The sequence below is a fragment of the Myotis myotis genome, unplaced genomic scaffold, assembly GCF_014108235.1.
Source record: "Myotis myotis isolate mMyoMyo1 unplaced genomic scaffold, mMyoMyo1.p scaffold_m19_p_14, whole genome shotgun sequence".
NCBI classification, from domain to species: Eukaryota; Metazoa; Chordata; class Mammalia; order Chiroptera; family Vespertilionidae; genus Myotis; species Myotis myotis.
Genome location: NW_023416318.1, coordinates 397,129 through 419,737, shown reverse-complemented (window position 1 = coordinate 419,737; position 22,609 = coordinate 397,129). Strand labels below are relative to the sequence as shown.

Genomic DNA, 22,609 nt, shown 5'->3' with positions numbered 1-22,609 from the left:
CAGAGACTGGGAGAAAATATTGGCAAAACACACATGTGATAAAGAACTATTACCCCAAGTACACAAAGAACTCCTAAAACTCAATAATAAGGAAACGAACAACCCAATTAAAAAATGGGCAGAGGGTTTGAGCAAAAAAGAAAAAAAAGAGAGGGAGAAAGAATTCATGGACATGGACAACAGTGTGGTAATTGGGGGGGGGGGGGGAGTTATGGAGAAAAATAAAAGAAAGAAAAATGAGTAAAAGATCTAAACAGACCCCTCTCCAAAAAAGAGCTGCAGATGGCAAAAAAAAAAAAAAAAAAACCCACATGAAAAGATATTCCACATCATGTCATCAGACAATTGCAAATCAAAAGTGAGGTTCCACTACACAGTTGTTAGAACGGTCAAAATCCAAAACACCACCACCACCACCAAAGCTGGTAAGAATGTAGAGCAACGGGAGCTCTCGTACATTGTTGGTAGGAATGCAAAATGGTACAGCCACTTTGGAAGACAGTTTGGCAGTTTCTTACAAAACTAAACATACTCTTACCATGTGATCCGGAAGCTGTGCTTCTTGGTATTTACCCAAATGAGCTGAAACATGTATCCACACCAAAACCTGCACATGGCCATTTACAGCTTTATTCGTAATTGCCAAAACTCGAAAGCAATCAAGCTGTCCTTCAGTAGATGAATGGATAGCGTGATACATCCAAACCATGGAAATTCAGCAATAAAAAAAAATGACCTACCAAGCCATCAAAAGACATAAAGAAAGCTTACATGCATATTAGTAATGGCAAGAAGCCATTACTAATGTAACAAATGTACTTCTGTGGTGTGGGATGTGAATACACAAAGTGGGAAGTCTGTGCATGGGTTGGGGAGGAGGTATATGGGAATGCTGTATTTCCCAGTCATTGTGATATGAACCTGAAACTGCTCTAAAACATGTTTACTTAAAAGACAAAGTGGATCCTGACGATAAAATACAGAGTAACAGGACGGTCCCTGGATTCAAGATTTCCATTTTGCATGACGAGACTACGGCCTCACTGCAGTGACAGCTGAAACTTCAGGATTTCTCTATACAACCTGTGATGAGTGGTTGGGTTTCTTCCTGTCTGGTTTACTATACACAGGACTTGGACCACAGGGATCTGGGTTGCATCCTGTGCAAGGTGAGCTCTTTTTCTTATTTGTGAAGACTGAGTGAGATCACGTGTCAAAAGAAGAGCTTTATAAACTGTCAAACACAAATATAAACTGCTCCTGAATTATTTATAAATGTAACGCAGGAATATTTCAGACGTGTGAGAGTTGATTATAATGCATGGCCACACCATGCCTCTCACTGGTCAGCCCTGGCTTAGAGAAAGCACTTATGGGTAGACCCATATCCCATGCACCCAAGACAACCAGCTCAAGGCAGGATCAGGCAATCTGAAAAAGCCCTAATCTCACAGCTCTCTGCTCTGGATACAACTTGCAATGGGAAGGAAGGGAAGAAGCCCACCTCCCCTCCCTCTACATACCCTTCAGGACGTTAAAACAGCCATTGAAACAGGACAAAGGGTCATAATCGCCAAGTATCTTTTTAGTTAAACAGACGGCAAAAAGCGCACAGTGGCTCCCCCGCTACGTCTGCGAAGGCTGGGGAGAAGCATCTGCAGGGGAGAAGCCCTTCTCCTGAGCTTCCAAGTCTTATGCTCTCTTTCCAAATTACTTCCACTATGAAATAATTTGGAAGAGCAAACACCTGGAAAGGTCACTGCACATGACAACCTAAAAGGAGACCAAGTGTTAAAGCAGACATTTATTAAAATCCATTCACATAGTGTTTTACAGACAAAAAATGTACAGAGTCCTCAACATCGGGCAATGAACTCTATTCTCAGAAGTGTTTTGCGAGGAGACCAAATTCTTTGCCCTCCCTCCGAAAGGATTCTTCCGTTTCTACTCCTGCAAATGATGCATTTATTACAGCACGTCCCCAGAACAATCCTTTGAGACCCCAAAACCTCTGCAGAGAGTGAAAAAAACCTTCTCCAGAATGCAAAGCTTCCTCACAGAGGTGTAGTGCAAGAGATACATAAATAGCGGCCGTTCAGCGGAGTGTGCGCGCACCTGGCGGGCAGGCCATGGCAGAGCTTCGGGCACAGCCGGGCGGCCCTAGCTGCGGAGCGTGGCCAGCCGCGACTGCATGGCCTCCAGCACCTCCTCCTCCTCCTCCTCCTCCTCGGAGGCGGCCGTGGCTCCTGGAGGCTCAGGCTCTGGAAGGGCATCCGTCACTTTACTAGGTGCTTTGCCCAAGGCCCCTGGAAAGAAACAGCGAGCAGATCAACGACACACTGGCTTAGACATGGCCCTTCCTCTTCCTGCCTTCCAGGCCAGGGCCAGTCTGACAGAGAAGGGGCAAGGAAACAAGCTGTTCTGGTGAGGGTTTGCTCATGATGACAAATGTGCAAATACCAACTGTAATGACACCAAAGTCATAATAACTATAAAGATTCTGATTTTAAGAATTTTGGTTCTGAATGAACAAACTGAACTACCAAGCACAATAGGGACAGACTCATAAAAGCAGGCAGACAGATCTGGTGGCAGGGGCAGAGGCGATGGAGGGACTAAGGAAGAGAGAGAGAGAGAGAGAGAGAGAGGGAGAGAGAGAGAGAGAGATACCATGGACATGGACACCAGTGTGGTGATTGTGGGGGGAAGGGGAGGAAGAGGTGGAAGAGGGCACAGAGGGGATAAATGGTGATGGAAAAAATAAAATAAAACAATTTTGGTTCTGAAGCTCTTGATCTAAATTCCTAAACACTATTGAATACTTAATTTTCAAGATTCATGAAGATTTCAAATCTAACTAAATTGTTTCTAAATCTTCAAAAAATGTTTTTCTGGAGTATGGAGTAACTACTCCTCTCTCCCCCAACAAATTAAAACAAATTAAAAAACAGTAATTAAATCTCACCAATTATATATATATATATATATATATATATATATATATATATATATATATATATATATATATATATTTTATCAAACAAAAAACTCAGAAAATCCAGAAAAATAAAGATTAAAAACTCAACTTCTGATCAAGATGGCAGAGTAGATGCTGTACTCACCTCCTCCCACAATCACATCAAAACTACAAGTGAATTATAGAACCATCACTGAGAACCCCCTGAAGGCTAGCTGAACAGAATTCACACCCAGCTGAACTGATGTGAAATGGGCGGATCTCACAAGCACAGTGTGGCAATTAAGAAACGGAGGGAACCTAGCCAGTGTGGCTCAAAGGTTGAGCGTCAACCCATGCACCAAGAAGTCACCGGTTTGATTCCCAGTCAGGGCACATGCCCAGGTTGCAGGCTTGATCTCCAATGTGGAGCATGAAGGAGGCAGCTACTGACTGATGTTGATGTTTCTCTCTCATCGATGTTTCTATCCCTCTCTCTCTCTCTCTCAAAACATATTTAAAAAAAAAGAAAAGAAATGGGAGGGGTATCTCGGCTGCAGAGGTCCCCCTGGAGAGTGAGGGAACTCAGCCACAAACCAGACTTTCCAGTGCTGGGAAGGAAGTGCCCATAATATCTGGCTGTGAAGATCAGCAGGGGTTGCTTCTGGGAAACACGAAGGGCCACTAGAGACTGAGGTGCTGATTGTGTGGGGCCCACATGGACTCACTCGTTCACAAACTCACTGGCTGTAAGTTCCAGCACAGGGGCAGTGGCTGGAAAAGCGTCAGGGGCATATGGGGAGGAGGGCATGTGGGAAGGAACTGAACTGACTAATTTCAGGGAAAGAGCTGGGGGGATAGGGGAGAAGGCAGCTCTCCCCAGGGGTTGATACTGGAAGGTATCAAATTTGTTCTCTCGTTTAAATTGACTAATACCGCTCACCCTGCCTTGGTGATACCCCACCCTGCCCCACCCCCCGCCCAAATCCCTTGCCTGGCCTGAGCCCCTTCCAGCAGCTCTTTCACACAAGCAGCCCACCTCGGCTCAAGCTACAGCCTTTCCCCTAAATCTGCACACCTCACATGAGTGGTGGGCGCCACAGACTTGCACTGCAGACTTTTTCAAAGGTCCACACATCTCACACATGTGATGGCTGCCTCAGCATGCACTGTATCCTAAGACCAGCACAAGTGCTAAGAGTCGCCACATACACTGTAACTCCTATCAGGTGGCCCCAAGCCTGTCCTAAGTGGAGCCAGTTGTGGCCTATCGAGTAGCTCCAACTAAGCAGCCATAGCCAGGCAGGCACACGTCGCAGCTGGCTGAGCTCACCTCGCAGTGCTCAGCACAGGGTCACAAGCCTGGCACAAGTGGCAGCCAGCCTTGGTTCACAGTGTGCCCCCTCTCAAACACCTCTAAAACCAGCACAAGTGCAGATCACTTTAGCTCCTACCAAGTGGTCCCAAGCCCAGCACAAGGGGTGGCTGACCTTGGCCTGCACCAGAGCCACTCCCAAGAGGCCTCATACCCAACAAACCTAGTGGCCAGCTTCAGGTCAGACCAGAGTCCGAATCAAACGGCTCCACCACTGACACACCCTAGGGTCAGACTTGGCTGGCCCCAGAGCCCACCAAAGTGACTCCAGCTCTATGGGGTCAGCCCTGCACCACACCTCGTCCATTATACTGGTGGCAGCACTCAGAGCCAGTCAGCCTGAGGGTCAAACCAAACCGCGGACATGCTGGCAGCATTCGGGGCTCAACTACAACTCATGAAGGGGACACCCCCGGAGCACCTGGCTTAGATGACTAAGGAGACTGTGTCAATGAGCCACACAGGACACTTTCTATGTAACTTCAATCTGTCAAGACTGGGAGGCCTAGCAGATCTACATAATACATAGAAACGAACACAGGGAGTCAGCCAAAATGAGGAGACAAAAGACATGCCCCCAAGGAAACACTAGGATAAAACTTCAGAACAAGAATTAAAAGAAATGGAGACAAGCAATCTACAAGATACAGAGCACAAAACATTGGTTATAAAAATGCTCAATGAATTTGGGAGAAAAATAGATGAACTCACTGAGAACTTCAACAAAGAGATAGAAAACAGAAAAAAGGATATAGATTGAAAATATATTTTAAAAGTCAATAAAAAATAAATAAATAAATAAAAAGTCAGAACTGAAAAATACAGTAACTGGAACGAATATACTAGAGGGAATCTACAACAGATTAGATGAAGCAGAGAAAGAATATACTAGTGAGAATCTACAGCAGATTAGATGAAGCAGAGGATCAAATCAGTGATCTGGAAGACAAGGCAATGTATGCTGCCAATAGAGACCCACTTTAGATGGAAAGACACACACAGACTGCAAATAAAGAGATGGAAAAAAAAGGTATTTCATGTAAATTTAAAAAAGCTGGGGGTAGCAATACTTATATCAGACAAAGTAAGACTTTAAAACCAAGGCTATCATAAAAGACAAAGAGGTCATTTCACATACAATAGGCGAGATATGGAAGCCACCTAAGTGTCCATCAATACATGACTAGATAAAGAAGATGTGGTACATACATACAATGGCCATAAAAAAGAATGAAATCATACTATTCACAACAACATGGATGGACCTGGAGGGTATTATATTAAGTGAAATAAGTCATACAGAGAAAGACTAATACCACATGATTCCATCTATGTGTGGAATGTAAAAAACAAAGTACATGAACAAACAAAACAGAAACAAACTCATAGATATAGATGGGAGAAGGGTTGGGCAGATGGGTGAAAGTCATTATAAAGTACAAACTACCAGTTATAAAAATAGTCACAGGAATATAAAGTACAGCACAGGGAATATAGTTAATAATATATATGTGCCCTGGCCGGGTAGCTCAGTTAGTTAGCGAATTATCCCAATACACCAAGGTTATGGGTTTGATCCCTAATCAGGACACATACAAGAATTAATCAATGAATGCCTAAATAGATGGAACAACAAATCAATGTTTCTCTTTCTCCTTTCCTTTCTCACTAACAATATCAATAAGTGAAATTTAAAAGAAATGTATATATGTATATATTGTGTCAGATGGGTACTAGACTTATCAGGGTAATCACTTCAAAAGGATATAATTGTCTAGTACTATGTTGTATACCTGAAACTAATATTGTATGTCAACTGTAAGTGAAAAATAACTTTAAAAAAGAACAGGGAAAAAATCCAAATAAACCTCATTAACCATCACTCAGAGATAACTACTATTTTTCTATAGATGTGACTTTTACATAAAAATGTGTATTTCCATAGGTTTTTTTCACATAATGCATAGTGAACATATTTACATGTCACTAAGAAATTAATATATTACCTATCACAACTATAATGTATTCCACTAAAACATATATAACATACTTGACTTAACCAATATTGTTTTTAGGCATTTAACTTGTTTAGAACTTTTCAGTATTATAAACAAGACTACTACAGACATCCTTGAGTTAAATCATTCAGCTCTCTTTAATTACTAGAGTAAACTACCAGAAGTCAATCTTCTAGGTCAGTTAGTTAGAAATTCTATACCAATTCAAACTCCCAAATGCAGTTTTGACACCAATACTTCACCTTTGAAAACTCTAGGAATTAAAAAAAACTCTTTATTTCTGTGTCTTAAAAAAGATGTTTACAGATAATGTGCCTATTTTTCAAGAAATAACTTGCACAATCTAAAATTAAAAATGTAGAAGTAAGGAAGTTATAGCCTAAAGAAAAAGCTATTAGCTAATTTAGTGAATGCAGGAAGAATGGCCATAAAAGGAGGTGAGAAGGGATGAACGTCAGGGTCATACCTGCTGTAATTTCAAACAGAATTTTGTCAATTTCCATTTCTGCTTCTTCTTCCATTTCTTCCTGGTCTTCCATGCTTTCAAAAGTGTCCTCCAACATCTCTTCTATGATCCCTGCCTAAACACAGAATAAACCAGGTCACTTCCAACAGTTAAATCTGTTCTCAAAAGATACCTTTAAGGGTGAGTGCCCAGTGAACTTCAGTGTCTCCCAGGCCAGTCCACCCTTTTGCGGGCTAACACACAAGACTGTTGGCCACAGGAAACCCTGGATGCTGCCCTCTCTGCAGAAAGGCAAAGGGCGAAAAGGAAACTCTTCTCCAAATTTAGCACTAAGCTTGGAGGTGGGCCTCTCACTGCTCTCAGCAGAGCTTCACAAAGCACCCCACACTACAACGGCGGTGCTTGGGGAACAACTTGCAGACAGATGCCTGAGTGTCCCGACCCGTCTTGGCAAGCACTGCACAAGGCACTTCCTACACCACTTCCTCCGGGGCAGCTCAGGTGATAAGGTCAGACAAGCCCAGGTCTGTAAGTTACTTGGCAACTTCAAGATTCAGGTTCCTCCCGTGTAAAAGGGGATAAAATGCCTACCTCACAGGGTCGCTGGGTGGGCTTGAGAGGACAGAACGTGGGATGCACCAATGGCTGGCAGAGGCCTCAGTAACAACACCCTCCTGAGCCCCGTCCAGCAACAAGGTCCTTGCGAGGCCCGTCCTGGATGGCAGGTGTTCACTGCTTCCTATTTGGTTTTCAGCCTCCCCTTCTCTAGTCTAACGGGCCCCAGCCAACCACAGCCCTCCACAGCCCTCAGATTCCAATCAGTCCACTCCCTGCTTTGTAAATAAAGTTTTACTGGAACACAGTAACTCTCAGTTGTTTACATATTATGTATGGCTGCTTTTACACTACAAAGCAGTGTTGAGTAGTTGTAACAAAGATATATGGCCCAGAAAATGGAAATTACATTTAACATCTGGCCCTTCACAGAAAAAAAATTACCAAAAGTTTGCTGGCGAGGGAGGGAGAACGACCCCCCATGCCAGCGTCTCTAACAGTCCCCTGGAGCAGACGGAGGAACCCGGGCTCTTCTTGTCTCTGTACTCCTGTCGGAGCCTGTAAACCCCAGCTGCCCGTTCCCTGGATCCCAACCTCCCCTGAGGTCTGGGTACACTTTCACTTCCTCTAAGGGGCACTCTGGCAACCTGACCCACCTCTGCCAGGCTCAGCTCAGGTGGTTTCAACCGATATTAACCGCTGTTCCTCTGACCTCAGTGTCGGGCCACAGTGGTCCGCCCATTCCTGCCCAACCCAGCCCAAGCCTCCGCCACTTGCTGAGCGTGACACGTAGCGGGGTGCAGGGTTAGCCCAGGTCACCTTCATCATCTCTTTGGACAGCTCCCGCATGGTGGCCTGGATCTCTGGGATCTTCACCAGAGTCTGCATGGCCTTCATCACTTCTGTGCTCTTCTGCAGGGAACCAGCCACTCGCAAAACCGCTGAAAGAGAAGGACTACTCAATAGAAGGGACCACAGGATGAAAAAAGAGAGTAAAATGACAAGCCATTCTAAGAAAAGGAAACAGCAGTATGTGAATTTCCACAGCCATTAATGTATCTGCGGAATACACGACTGCACAAGGAGCTGGCTTTCCTAAACTGTGTGCTCCTTTGCTAACACTGAGCACGCACTTCAACTGGCCAGTGTGGAGGGACCCGAAGGCCTGCGGCTGACCTTAGGGAAGGAAGCCGGCCAGGAATGACCACGGCATCCAGGTGAGTCACACATGTGAGGAACAGCTCTGGACCTGGCCAGGCTCACACTGGAAAGCAAGGCTCTAGGCTACCCACGCAGTGCTCTTTACAAACCAGCATGTGGACTACAGCCGCTCTGTGAGGAACCTGCTGCTGGATGTCAGGAAAATGAGAGAAATCAGGATAAGAGGCAGTGAGTATATGTGCATGTCAACGTAAGATGGTTACAGTTCCCTGCTAGGGAAAAACTGTCTGTATTCTGAGATCATATGCATATCTGTATATCACATACCAATTCTTTTTTATCCATTCACCTACTGATACCTAGGTTGCTAACAATGTCCCAGTCACGACCGTTCAACAGGCTGTGCGCACACTGGAGCACACAGGGGCGGGGAACAGGGGCGGGGACTTGTGCCACTGGGACATGAGGCTGCCCCCGGCCCCCCACTCCCTGTGCCCCCGGTGGAGGCGCACCAGGCCCACTGGGCTGCCCAGCCTGGATGGGGGCGTCAGGACGGGGGCAGGGCCTCGCAGGAGAGCTCTCAGCACTCCTGGCGCAGGGGTCTGAAGGCGCAGAGAGGAAGGGAGGGCAGATGGGCAGTTAGGGGGATCAGGCCAGGAGGGGAGTGCAGGTAGGCAGTTAGGGGGTTCAGGCGAGGAGGGGAGTGCAGGTAGGCAGTTAGGGGGATCATGCCAGGAGGGGAGAGCAGATAGGCAGTTAGGGGGATCAGACAAGGAGGGAAGAGCACTGAGGGGGATCAGACTGGCAGGGGAGAGCAGTTAGGCAGTTAGGGGGATCAGGCCGGCAGGGGAGAGCAGTTAGGGACATCAGGCAGGCAGGCAGGTGAGCACTTAGAAGCCAGTGGTTCTGGATTGTGAGAGGGATCCCAGATTGGAGAGGGTGCAGGCCAGGCTGAGGGGCCCCCCCTCCCCCGCCACCCCTGTGCACGAATTTCATGCACTGGGCCTCTAGTTATAAATAGTACTGCAATGAACACAGCGCTGTGTATATCTTTTCTTTGAATTAGTGTTTTTGTTTTCTTTGTATATATATATATATATATATATATATATATATATATATCCAGAAGTGTAATTGCTGGGTGGTATAGCAGCTCTAATTTTAGTATTTTGAGGGACTTCCACAGTTAACCACAGTGGCTGCACAAGAGTTTGCTTTTCTCCACATTCTCCTCAGCATTTATTTGTTGATTTAAAAAAATTTTTAATATATATTTTTATTGATTTCAGAGAGGAAGGGAGAGGGAGAGAGATAGAAACATCAATGATGAGAAAGATAATTTTTTCCCAGCACTAGGTTCTAAAATGATGACATGATCACAATCTTTACTGACTGTATCAGCAACTGTATAGAGGTTATAGAAATATTCTTTTTTTTTTTTTTTTTTTTTTTTTTTTTTTTTTAAAATATATTTTATTGATTTTTTACAGAGAGGAAGGGAGAGAGAGAGAGAGAGAGAGTTAGAAACATCGATGAGAGAGAAACATCGATCAGCTGCCTCCTGCACATCTCCTGCTGGGGATGTGCCCGCAACCCAGGTACATGCCCTTGACCGGAATCGAACCTGGGACCTTTCAGTCCGCAGGCTGACGCTCTATCCACTGAGCCAAACCGGTTTCGGCTAGAAATATTCTTAATATGGCTGATTATTTTCCATTAAATAAAGCAAAGGAATACTATCAAAACATAGCTCAGTAAAGGCATTTCTATGGGAATCAAAGCTAAGGTGGGAGGAGTGTGAGAATGTAGCTTTCTGATTATCTAGGTGCTAAAGGGACAGGACTTTAAACTTTTAGAGGAACGACCCTCTTGTGGCACTCTCACTTCAATGCCAGCTGTGTGTTCTTACACACTATTTACAGCTGCATAAAAGCAGCATTCATAAGATTAACAACTAAAACTGAATATGAAACAAATGGAAACAATCAATTTGTTAGGGAGGTAGGTGGATGTTTCTAACCCTTTAAAACATTTCAGTGTTGTATTTTGTTTGTTCAAGGGAAAATAATTTTATTGGAAAAAGATAATTATGCACTATAAAATTTGAATTTGTAAAAGTTTTGAAGAAAAACATTTAAAACCACTAAATAAACACTACTATGGACGATACATAACACAGATATATATTTATTTTAGAAGATTATTGCTCAGCAAGCCTAAAAGAAACTGAATTTTGATCTTTCATATGCTAGAAGACAGTTAAATGTTTAATGCCAAATAAAGAGAAAAGTCTGTTCCTGTTAAAATGACAAACTGTTAGGCTGAAAAAAGCAAGCTGCATAACAGTCCCTGTGGTTACTGGTGGGTAAGAGGGCTGAGGCCGAGACAGGGGGATTGGTGAACGTTCACTTTTTATTTTGTGTATTTGTTTATTGTATTGGCTGCTTTATACATTCTAGGATGTTTAGCAGCATCCCTGGCTTCTACCCACTAAATGCCAATAGCAACATTCCTCCTTCCCCAGTTATGACAACCAAAAATGTCTCAAATCTGCCAAATGTCCCCTGAAGGGCAAACCTGCCGCCTGCTGGGAATCACGACTAAGCCAGAAGAGCGACTGCAATTGGAATTAAAGTTACAGCAAGCCTACATAACTTTTAAGTTAGAAACACTAATAAATTATTAAAAATGTGCTTTGATCAACAAATCAGTTTAAATTTCACAAATGGGATGTTTCACCTCAAAGATCCACACTTTGTACACTCACTTTCAAGTGCTCCAATCAAAGCATGGAATGAAACAAAGAGAGAGAGAAGGAAATCACCACGGGTGCCTAGGAGAGCGCTGCCCTGTCTGGCCCTCCAGACACTCTGCCCCCAGCACTCAAGGGCTTAGAGCTCCATTCAGTCCCTGCCGCAGGGCGCACCATGGCTGAGCACCCAGGCCTGCCCGACCTTTTTATTTTTATTGTGGCAAAACATTTATAGCATAACGTTTACTGTTTTAACTAGTTTTAAATGTACAGTTTGATGGCATTAAGTACATTCACGTTGTACATCACCACCACTATCTCTCCAGAACTTTTCTCAAACTTCCCAAACAGAAATTCTGTACTATTAACTTCCTATCTGCCTCCTCCCTCCAACTCCTGGCGCCACCATTACACTTTCTGTCTTTATGAATCTGAGTATTTTAGGTACCTGATAGGAATGGAATCATAGTATTTGTCCTTTTTTAAAAAAAAAAAAATCTTTATTGTTCAGATTATTACAGTTGTTCCTCTTTATCCCCTCATAGCTCCCCTCCACCCGGTTCCCACCCCACCCTCTGCCCTTACCCCCCGCCCCACTGTCCTCATCCATAGGTGTACAATTTTTGTCCAGTCTCTTCCCGCACCTCCCACACCCCTTCCCCCCCTAGAATTGTCAGTCCACTCCCTTTCTATGCCCCTGATTCTATTATATTCACCAGTTTATTCTGTTCATCAGATTATTTATTCACTTGATTTTTAGACTAACTTGTTGATAGATATGTATTTGTTGTTCATAATTTTAATCTTTACCTTTTTCTTCTTCTTCCTCTTCTTAAAGGATACCTTTCAGCATTTCATATAATTCTGGTTTGGTGGTGATGAACTCCTTTAGCTTTTTCTTATCTGTGAAGTTCTTTATCTGACCTTCAATTCTGAATGATAGCTTTGCTGGGTAAAGTTATCTTGGTTGTAGGTTCTTGCTATTCATCACTTTGTATATTTCTTGCCACTCCCTTCTGGCTTGTATAGTTTCTGTTGAGAAATCAGCTGACAGTCGTATGGGTACTCCCTTGTAGGTAACTAACTGTTTTTCTCTTGCTGCTTTTCAGATTCTCTCTGTCTTCTGCTCTTGGCATTTTAATTATGATGTGTCTTGGTGTGGTCCTCTTTGGATTCCTTGTTTGGGGTTCTCTGTGCTTCCTGGACTTGTAACGTCTATTTCTTTCACTAGGTAGGGGAAGTTTTCTGTCATTATTTCTTCAAATAGGTTTTCAATATCTTGCTCTCTCTCTTCTTCTGGCACCCCTATAATGCGGATGTTGGTAGGCTTGAAGTTGTCCCAGAGGCTCCTTACACTATCTTCATATTTTTGGGTTCTTTTTTCTTTTTGTTTTTCCGGTTGGGTGTTTTTTGCTTCTTCGTATTTCAAATCTTTGACTTGATTCTTGTGATCCTCTAGTCTGCTGTTGGATCTCTATATAATATCCTTTATTTCAGTCAGTGTATACTTAATTTCTAGTTGGTCCTTTTTCATAACCTCGAGGGTCTCACTAAATTTATCGGCGGTTTCTAGAAAATTCTTGAAAAACCTTAAAAGTGTGGTTTTGAACTCTATATCCAGTAGTTTGCTTTCCTCCATTTCTGTCATTTGTGACCTGTTTCTTTGTCTCCGCATTTTGGCTGCTTCCGTGTTGATAGAGTGGTTTTCTGTGCTAGGTGTCCTATAGGGCCCAGTGGCTCAGCATCCCCAATTACCTGAGGTGGACACTCTTGGTGCACCCCTTTGTAGGCTTTGTGCACAGTATTGTTGTAGTTAAGCTTTGATTGTTGTTGGTATCACTGGGAGGTATTGACCTCCAGGCCAACTGACTGTGAGAATCAGCTGTATCTGCGATGGGAGAACTTCTGTGCTGGAGACACCCTTCTGGGGCAAGACTTGCTTCAGTGGGGCTTTGGTGCTCACTGAGTCTGCCTCCTGAGTGTGTCCCTTATGGATCTGAGGAGTTGTAATCTGGATGGTCCCACTCTGACCACTGGGTACACAGGCTCTTGGATCTCCAAGGAGGTGCTAATTTAGCCTCTGTCTAAGGCTACCCAGCAGGAGCTACGAAGAGATCTGCAGGTTCCTCTTCCTTGTTTGGGGTTTGGAGGTGCCCAGATGAGGCCCAGCTGTGAAGCAATGCAAGCTGCTGTGGGGCCCTGGGCCTTCTTTTAGATGTTCTGGGTCTCTCTGATCCAGCTGCAGTTAGGTAATTTTTTTTTTTTTAAAGTATTCTTTTTTTATATATATTTTATTGATTTTTTACAGAGAGGAAGGGAGAGAGATAGAGAGCTAGAAACATCGATGAGAGAGAAACATCGATCAGCTGCCTCCTGCACATCCCCCACCGGGGATATGCCTGCAACCAAGGTACATGCCCTTGACCGGAATCGAACCCGGGACCCTTCAGTCCGCAGGCTGATGCTCCATCCACTGAGCCAAACCGGTTTTGGCAAGGTAATTTTAGATTGCAAAGGGCCAGGCCATTCATATGCAAAAGCCTCTGCACACAGCTTGGGTAGGGCTGGGTCTCAGGGGCTCAACAGGGTGGAGCAAACAGCTATAGCTAATCCTCAGTCCTGCCCTAAGAGGTCCCGGGTCTCAGTGTCCCGCGGTAAAAAAAAAAAAAGGCCGCCCTCGAGTTCTGCCCGCCAGACAGGCCAGTTTCTCCCCATATGAGTCTGGGTCCCCAGAGATTCGCCCGGAACTGGAATTCAGAGCAGTCGGGAGCTTGTGACTCCCTCCCGAATGAAAAAGACAACTGTGTCCTCAGTTGCCAGCCCTTTCCGCGCGTGCCTCCGTACCTCTGCACTTTACTTCTGCACCTCCTCTGAGTCTCAGTGTGCTTTTCTCTTTCCTTCTAGTTGTAGAATTTCCACTCAGCCAGCCTTCCTGTGGTTCTGGATGATATCTGTTTGTCTTCTGGTTGTATTTTTGAAGTGGTTGTGTGAGGCAGCAATTTCAGGTGTTTGTCTATGCCGCCATATTTGTTCTTTTGTGACAGGTGTATTTCACTTCACATAATGCCTTCAAGGTGTAGCCATTTGTAATGTGTGTTAAAGATGAAGAATATTCCATTTTGTATATAAACCACATTTTATCTCTTCATCCTTCAGTGGACACTCAAGCTGCCCTTTACCTTTTGCCCATTGTGAAAACACTGCTAGGAACATGGGTGCACAATTACCTGTCTGAATCCCTGCTTTCAATCCTTTTGAGTGATCACCCAGCAGTGGAATTGCCAGATGATATGGTAATTCTATTTCCTGCCCCACCTTTGAACCTCTCTCTTCACTTTCTCCTCTCAATCAAAACACACTCATCATCTGTCTTATTCTGTGGGAAGCTGCTGTCAGAAAGCTTCACCTGGAAAGCATCTGATCATGACAACGTATTCATAGCTGACAAGGCTTAGCATTTCACCCTCCCAGGGACATCTGCATTTTAACAACTGCATTTTAGGAAAAGGAATGACTGCATCAAATGGTGGGTTTTCAAAGCAGCAACAGGCCTGGGGGAGGGGGGGGGTGTGTGGAAGGCACATTTGATGCAAGACCACTCAGGAACTCTCATTACACCATTTCTGGTTTTCTCCTTTCTCCCTCCCTAAATGTAAACTCCTCCCTCTTGCCTGTCCCAAGTCCTATCCTCACGTACCTTCTCTGCTGTATTTAATTTATCAACAAGCAACACCCTATTATAAACCCTCTCAATTCTCTCCCTGGGGGTTCCTCTCACCAGGCAGCGCATTGGTGCTGGGGAAGCCAGGTGATCTTCATCCAGTGATCTGGACAGCCCAACAGAATCTCCTTTCCTCCCAGGCCTCTTCATCTCTCTAGGTTTCCAGTGTCTTAATGGCCCTGCAGTTTTTCCACGTTCAAGAGTTTGGCGCATCTCTGCCTTGTTTACACCTTCACCAAGTCCCGTTTACCCTTCATGCAGAACAGTGCCTCCTCTCGCCCTCTCTTCCACGCCATCCCAGTGGACTGACTACTCAGGCTCTGCCCACTACCTCCCTGGTCCCACTGCCCCACTTGCTGCATCTGCAGTCTGTGCTTAAGTGTGCCAAGGCTCTCCACTGCCTAGGAAATGAATGACAATTCCTCAGCTTAACTCTCAGCTCGACTCCAAATTACCTTTGCAGCGTTACCTCCCACTGCTCCCCTTAATGCACTCTCATCAAACTGAATCAAGTGCTGTTGGCTGAACACAACTTGAAATACTTCACCTGCACCCTAGTTCCTCTACTCAGCTGCCTCCCTGATTCTCCCCCAAATACTTTTCCTCTGAACTCCCACTGCATTTTATCTGCTCCGTAGCCACAGCGCATCTCAATTTGAATGTGTCTCTAAGAACTCTTGCTTTTAATAGCTGTAAAAACTGCCTTCTTACCCTAGCCAGTTTGGCTCAGTGGATAGATCGTGGGCCCGCAGACTGAAGGGTTCCAGGTTTTTCTCCGGCCAAAGGCACGTACCTGGGTTGTAGACTCGATCCCCAACCTTGGTCAGGGTGCATGAGGAAGGCAACCAATCGATGTGTCTCTCTCACATTGATGTTTCTCTCTCTGTCTCTTCCCCTCCCTTCCACTCTCTCTAAAAATCAATGGGAAAATATCCTTGAGTGAAGATTAACAAAAAATAAAAAACACCAAAAAAACCCCGTCTTCACTTCCCTGCTCATCCTTACTGGCCATCAACTTGAGAGTTGGGGTACCCAACCTCCCAGACCTTCCTTCAGAGTGGAGTACACTATTGTTTTTGCCCCATGACCATTACACATACTGACACTCTAGTTGGAACATCCCACCAACACATACACTTAATTGCTCCTCCTCCTTCAGGTTACATCCGTGCCTTAAGGAGCCACCTTTCACTGCATTTCCCTTTTACAGTCTCCTAGTGCTTAACACAATTATAAATATGCATGTATTTTATTACTTTATTAAACTTATTCAATTATTTGCTTTTCACTCCATACCTAGAGGGCAACACTGTGCCTGTAATGTTCATTATTTTATCTCCAGTGCCCAGCAATATATATGGCACATAATAGGGGCTAAGAGAATGTATTTATTAAATTTATGAAAACATTTTGCTCTTTGTAGCTTAGTCCATTTGCTGAAGAGACTGAAGAAGGTTCTCATGAAGCTTACACTTAATCCAATCTCCTCCATTTCCCCTCTCTGCCTCCCTCTCTCTTCTTAAAAAAAAATAAATTTTTATTGATTTCAGAGAGGAAGGGAGAGAGAGAGAAAAACATCAATGATGCTAGAGACGAAATAACCAGCTGCTTCCTGCACGCCCCCACTGGGGATCGAGCCCACAACCTGGGCATGAGCCCTGATCGAAAATCGAACTGTGATCTCCTGGTTCATAGGTCAACGCTCAACCACTGGGTTCTCTTCCTTTCTTAAAAAGGGAGAGAGAAATAGAGAAGAAGCAGCTCTGAGAACCAATGCAAGGAACAAAAAATAATTTATTAAAGAAAACTGTCAAAAATAAGGGACAATACTGCATTCATGAAATAAAAACAGAATTTTTTTTTTAAGGGGACTATCACAGAATTCTTTCCTGTAAATAAAAATCAAGCTAGCCAAAACAAAGAATTCAATAGACTAAATGGAATATGAAGTTGAGGAAATTTCTCAGAAAGTAGAAAACAAAGACTAAATTGATAACAATGATAACATTTAAACCTATAATATGTAGCAATTACCATGTGCCAGGCACTAAATTAAGCCTCACACTACCCTATGAGGAAGGTACTATTATTATTCTCAAAACAGAAAATAGGAAACCTAACAAATTAAAGGACCAATCTAGGAAATTTAACAACTGACTAAAATCTTTTGCTTTCATTAACCGCCCCCCCGCCCCGCCCACAACAAACAGAAAAATGCAGTGCGTGGAAAAGAAATGATCACAAATCCCAGAACTGAAAGAACAAGGAACAGAAGGGGTAGAACCCTTGTCTTTTAAAAATCTAAGTGCAAACATTTACAACTGAAATTATATGATGTCTTGGGTTCCTAGAGGAGAACATAGGGAGTAGGTGGGGATACAGATGAAGTAAGACCAGCCAAGATTTTGTGTGGTCATATTAATTTTGATATTCTCATTAAGACATGAGTGGAGATGCCAACTATACATTTAGTGATGAAGTCAGGCTGAAGACAAAACTTCAAATATCAACAGCATTTAAAGGCATGAGGCTAGATGAGATCATGATGTTAGAAGATGGAAGGGAGCAGAGGGCCAAACAGAGCCTTATAGCACTTTAACATTTAAAAATCAAAGAGCAGATATTTTACTTTTAAGTTGTGATAGAACCACAGGGTAATATATGTTTTAAAAAACATTACATATTGTTAGGAATGTATATTTAAAGGATAACAAGCTCTTGACTTGTGCAGTACCTGAGAAAGCTTTTGTCATGTTTACCACTGAAAGTACATGCTATGGGAGGAAAGATTTTTTTTTTCACGTAAATTAATGGTGATCTGTGAGTTATAATTGCTTGAAAAGATTTTTCGGAACCAGTACACAGGGAGAAAAGGTGACAGAAGAGAGTGATCAAGTTCACTAGTTCCCACAGATGTTAAACAAGATAACACTTCTTAAAGCAGCGGTTCTCAACCTGTGGGTCGCGACCCCTTTGGGGGTCGAACGACCCTTTCACAGGGGTCGCCTAAGACCATCGGAAAACACATATATAATTACATATTGTTTTTGTGATTAATCACTATGCTTTAATTGTGTTCAATTTGTAACAATGAAAATGCATCCTGCATATCAGATATTTACATTACGATTCATAACAGTAGCAAATTACAGTTATGAAGTAGCAACGAAAATAATTTTATGGTTGAGGGTCACCACAACATGAGGAACTGTATTTAAAGGGTCACGGCATTAGGAAGGTTGAGAACCACTGTCTTAAAGGTTAAAAAGTCGGACTATAAAAAGATATGGAAAAAAGAACTCTCATCTGCTGCTGGTGGAAATATATATTGGTAAAACCTCTGTAGAGAGTAATTTTGCAATTCTAGAATAACTTAAATTCAGCTGTTCCACTCTGCGTATATAACTGTCCTAAAGAAACCACCTGACGTGTGCAAGAGTGAAAAGACATTCACAGCAGCACTGTTAGTAACAGCAAAAACTGGAAATAGCCTAAATGCTCATCAATGGGGGAAACAAAAATAAAATATGACACACCCATATAATGGAGTACCATCCACTAGTTAAAGTGCGTATTTATCATTGAGTATATTTCAAAAGTACAACGATACATGGTACAAAGATACCGAATGGTGTATATAGTATAATACCATTTATACAAGTTTTAAGATTCATGATAGTGGTTTCCTCTAGGGAGGTTGAGAGAGAAGGGAATGGAATTGGAAAGGTATATTAAAGGAGCTTCAAGTTTAGTAATAATGTTTTATAATATAAAAACTGAGGCAAATATAACAAAATATCAAATTTTATTGGTTCTAGGCAATAGGTACATAGTATCTACTATATTATCCTGTATACTTTTACTTTGCAATTGGGGAAAAAAAGAGACTATGCATACAGTGCTGAATTCCTAGGTGGGGTAGGGGAGAGAAGGCACAATAAGCAAAATGTTTTCTGATATTGATTCAGTAACAAAAATAATGAAAAAATTTAAAATAAGTTTCTCATGGTCAACTGAACATGCATCTTTTCAGCATGTTGCATAAAAATAGGGAATATGAAAATAGGGAATAAACATGAAACGTTCAAAGCTGGCTGTAAAAGGCAAGAATATTTTACTTGAGCTTTCAAAATGACAGATAAGCCCAACCTGTGTGGCTCAGTGGTGAGCACTGACCTATAAACCAGCAGGTCACAGTTCAATTCCTGGCAAGGGTACATGCCTAGTTTATGGGCTCAATCCCCAATAAGGGGTTGTAGGAGGCAGCCAATCGATGGTTCTCTTTCATCACTGATTGATGTTTCTATCTCTCTCTCCCTCTCCCTTCCTCTCTGAAATCAATAAAAATATATATTTTTTAAAATGACATAAGATTAAACTATTTCTTCATGGTACTGAACACTTGGTTTGTTCAAAGGCATAGAGATAAGTGATATAGCCAGTATTGAACGAGTCTAAATACATTACTCTAGGGCTGAAATAACAGTTTTTAAAAGTTAAAAAGATGTGGCCCTGGCCGGTTTGGCTCAGTGGATAGAGCGTCGGCCTGAGGACTCAAGGGTCCCAGGTTCGATTCCGGTCAAGGGCATGTACCTTGGTTGCGGGCACATACCCAGTAGGGGGTGTGCAGGAGGCAGCTGATCAATGTTTCTCTCTCATAGATGTTTCTAACTCTCTGTCCCTCTCCCTTCCTCTCTGTAAAAAAGCAATAAAATATATTTTTTAAAAAAGTTAAAAAGATGTGGTACAAAGAGTTTGCCACATTTTTACTCTTTCCCAACCCATGATTATTTTTGTCAGTATCTGGAGAAAGAAACTGATGATGTAGTCATTACACATGCTAGTATTTAAAAGCTACATCCAAGTGTTAAATTAAAACTGAACGTAAAGAAATACCTTCAGAGCTAAATACAATCAAATAATGGATTAGGTAATAATTTGGAACCAGCCTTTAAAATGAAAATTCAGTCTTCTAACTTTTGAGTGTGACGTGCTCATCAATGTAGTATCTGACAGAGAGTTGACAATACTCTTTAGTGAAAAGTTTCTCCATAATTTCTGAGCCCATACTAAGTATAAATTTCTGACAGTCGCTTGCTGCCATTCTGAGCAACTATAGTTCTGCATTAAGATGTCTTCATTTAACAGAAATTAAGTAAGAACAGAAACCAACTGGATGCAAAGTTTAACTATGATTCAACTCTCAGGTCACTCTATAACACTGTTCACATGAGGAAATACATTCTGACTTTTAAAAAAATATATCTTTATTGATTTCAGAGAGAAAGGGAAAGATAGACACATCAATGATAAGAGAAAATCACTGATTGGCTGCCTCCTGCACTCCCCCCACTACTGGGAGCTGAGCCCAAAACCCAAGCATGTGCCCTGACCAGGAATCGAACCGTGACCTCCTGGTTCATAGGTCAATGCTCAACCCCTGAGCCACTCCAGTCAGGCACATTCTAACTTTGAAACAAAGCAGTTTTATGTGTAGACTGTCATTACTTCAACAACACTGGCAAAAAGAAAAGTAACAATAAAACTAATGATAGTAATATTTTGCATTTTATATAACACCCAAACTAAGACAATGATAAAAAAATAAAAATTAAAGCCCTGGCCGGGTGGCTCAGTTGGTTGGAGCATCATCCCATGCACCAAAAGGTTGCAGGTTCAATTCCCGGTCAGGGTCCATGCCTGGGTTGTGGGTTCGATCCCAGATGGGGGGTATACAGGAGGAAACAAATAAATGTTTCTCTCTTTCTCGCTTCTTGTTTTGACTAGGTGGTGGTAAGGCAATGGCCTTCTTACCCAGCTGGTTCTTCATCCCCATGAGTACAGAGTTCATGTGAGCTTTGGATGCATAGAGCTTGCTTACAGCCTTCCTTGACCTGATCATTTCCTTGGCCAGGACCACACAGACGTCTTTCTGACCCTTCTTGGCAGCATCTTTCACAGATCGTTTCACTTTTTCTTCTTCTCTTTGAATATCTAAATTTAAAGCAAAACAACAAAAATTAAGGGCAAACCCCTTAATTATTGGTTCTCAAATCTGTTCTTATTGTGATCTAAATATGTCTGTTAAACAGGAAAACAGAATATAAACAAAAGTAAGCTAATTAATGTGATGGGTATTTGTTATTTCCAGATACAACGTTAAAGTAATTTAAGAGTAAAAGTAAAAGTTGCCCGGCCAGTGTGGCTCAGTAGTTGAGTGTCAACCTATGAACCAGAGGTCATGGTTCAATTCCCGGTCAGGGCACATGCCCAGGTTGTGGGTTCAATCCCCAGTGTGGGGCATGCAGGAGGCAGCTGATCAATGATTCTCTCTCATCATTGGTGTTTCCTTCTCTCCCTCTCCCTTCCTCTCTGAAATCAATAAAAGACATATTTTAAAAAAAATAAGTCTAGCAAATTTTTCATTTCAATTATTATTCCTTTAAGCTGCTGCTTTTCTTTTTGGTTTCTTTGCATGTTTTCTATCATTTAGTGATATTCCCATTTTGTTCATACATACTTTTCTTAATTTTGTCCACATCTTACTTTATACCTCTTTAAGATGGCTGTGTTAAAGTCTTTGTTTAGTAAACCTGTCATCTAGTCTTTCTCAGGAACAATTTCTGCTGATTTACTTACTATTGAGTGGACAGTACTTTAGGTTTCTTTGTATGCCTTGTGATTTTTTGTTAATGGGACATTTGAATCATCACATAACTCTTGAAATTCTACCACTTCCCCAGAATTTGCTATTTTTAAAATTTTTATTGTCATAGGATATCTGTGCTGAGAATCAGCTTGAGGTGTAAACTTAGACTTCTCAGGTCTTTTCAGAGTGTACATCTTTCCCTGGGCATGCACAGTGACTTTCTTCTATATTCTTTTTATGTGGTTGCTTTGAATCTTAGTCCTGGATGTTAAAAATGTAAAATGGTACAGTCCTGTGGAAAACACTACAGTTTTTCAAAATTTAAATACAGAATTACTATTTGACCCATTTCTGGGGTATATACACAAAAGAATTTAAAGCAGGGACTGAAACAGATAATTGTACACTCATGTTCATAACAGCATATTCACAACAGCCAAAAGGTAGAAATAACCCAGATGTCCATTGATAGATCAATAAACAAAATGAAGTACATACATACAATAGAATATTATTCAGTTTTAAAAAGGAAATTCTGATATATGTTATTACATGGATGAATCTTAAAAGCATTATGGTAAGTAAAATAACCCAAATTCAAAGAAAAATATTGTTTGATTCCACTTTTATGAGGTAACATAACAGTCAAATTATAGAGACAGAAGGTAGAACAGTGATTACCAGGGAAGGTGGGAGAGGGGGAAATGGAGAGTTACTGCTTAATGGTACAGAGTTCAGTATGGGATGAAAGATTAGTTCTGGAAATAAACAGTACTGATGGTTACACAGCAATGTGAATAGACTTAATGTTACCGAACTGTACACTTAGTTAAAATTGTCAATTTTATGTTATGTATATTTTACTGTAAGAAATAGCAGCAGCAACAAGAATATTATAATCCATTTATAAACAAATGCTTGTGTATAAGTGCAACTATAGACAGACATATATCGGG

At 42.3% G+C, this 22,609-nt stretch overlaps 1 protein-coding gene across 2 annotated transcripts in view; it reads right to left on the bottom strand.

Moving 5' to 3' along the window:
- Positions 1 to 1,784: 1,784 nt before the first annotated feature.
- Positions 1,785 to 22,609, bottom strand: part of CHMP3 (charged multivesicular body protein 3) — a 43,592-nt gene continuing 22,767 nt past the window's right edge. Inside the window, exons 3-6 of one of the 2 annotated variants that reach the window (XM_036333889.1) lie at positions 20,819 to 20,998; positions 8,190 to 8,311; positions 6,816 to 6,930; positions 1,785 to 2,306 (exon numbers count right to left, since the gene is read on the bottom strand). In XM_036333889.1, the coding sequence (XP_036189782.1) occupies positions 2,161 to 2,306; positions 6,816 to 6,930; positions 8,190 to 8,311; positions 20,819 to 20,998 (563 nt within the window). In that variant the 3' untranslated portion in view covers positions 1,785 to 2,160. The remainder of the gene's footprint in view (positions 2,307 to 6,815; positions 6,931 to 8,189; positions 8,312 to 20,818; positions 20,999 to 22,609) is intronic. The other variant, XM_036333890.1, reaches the window with a different exon arrangement.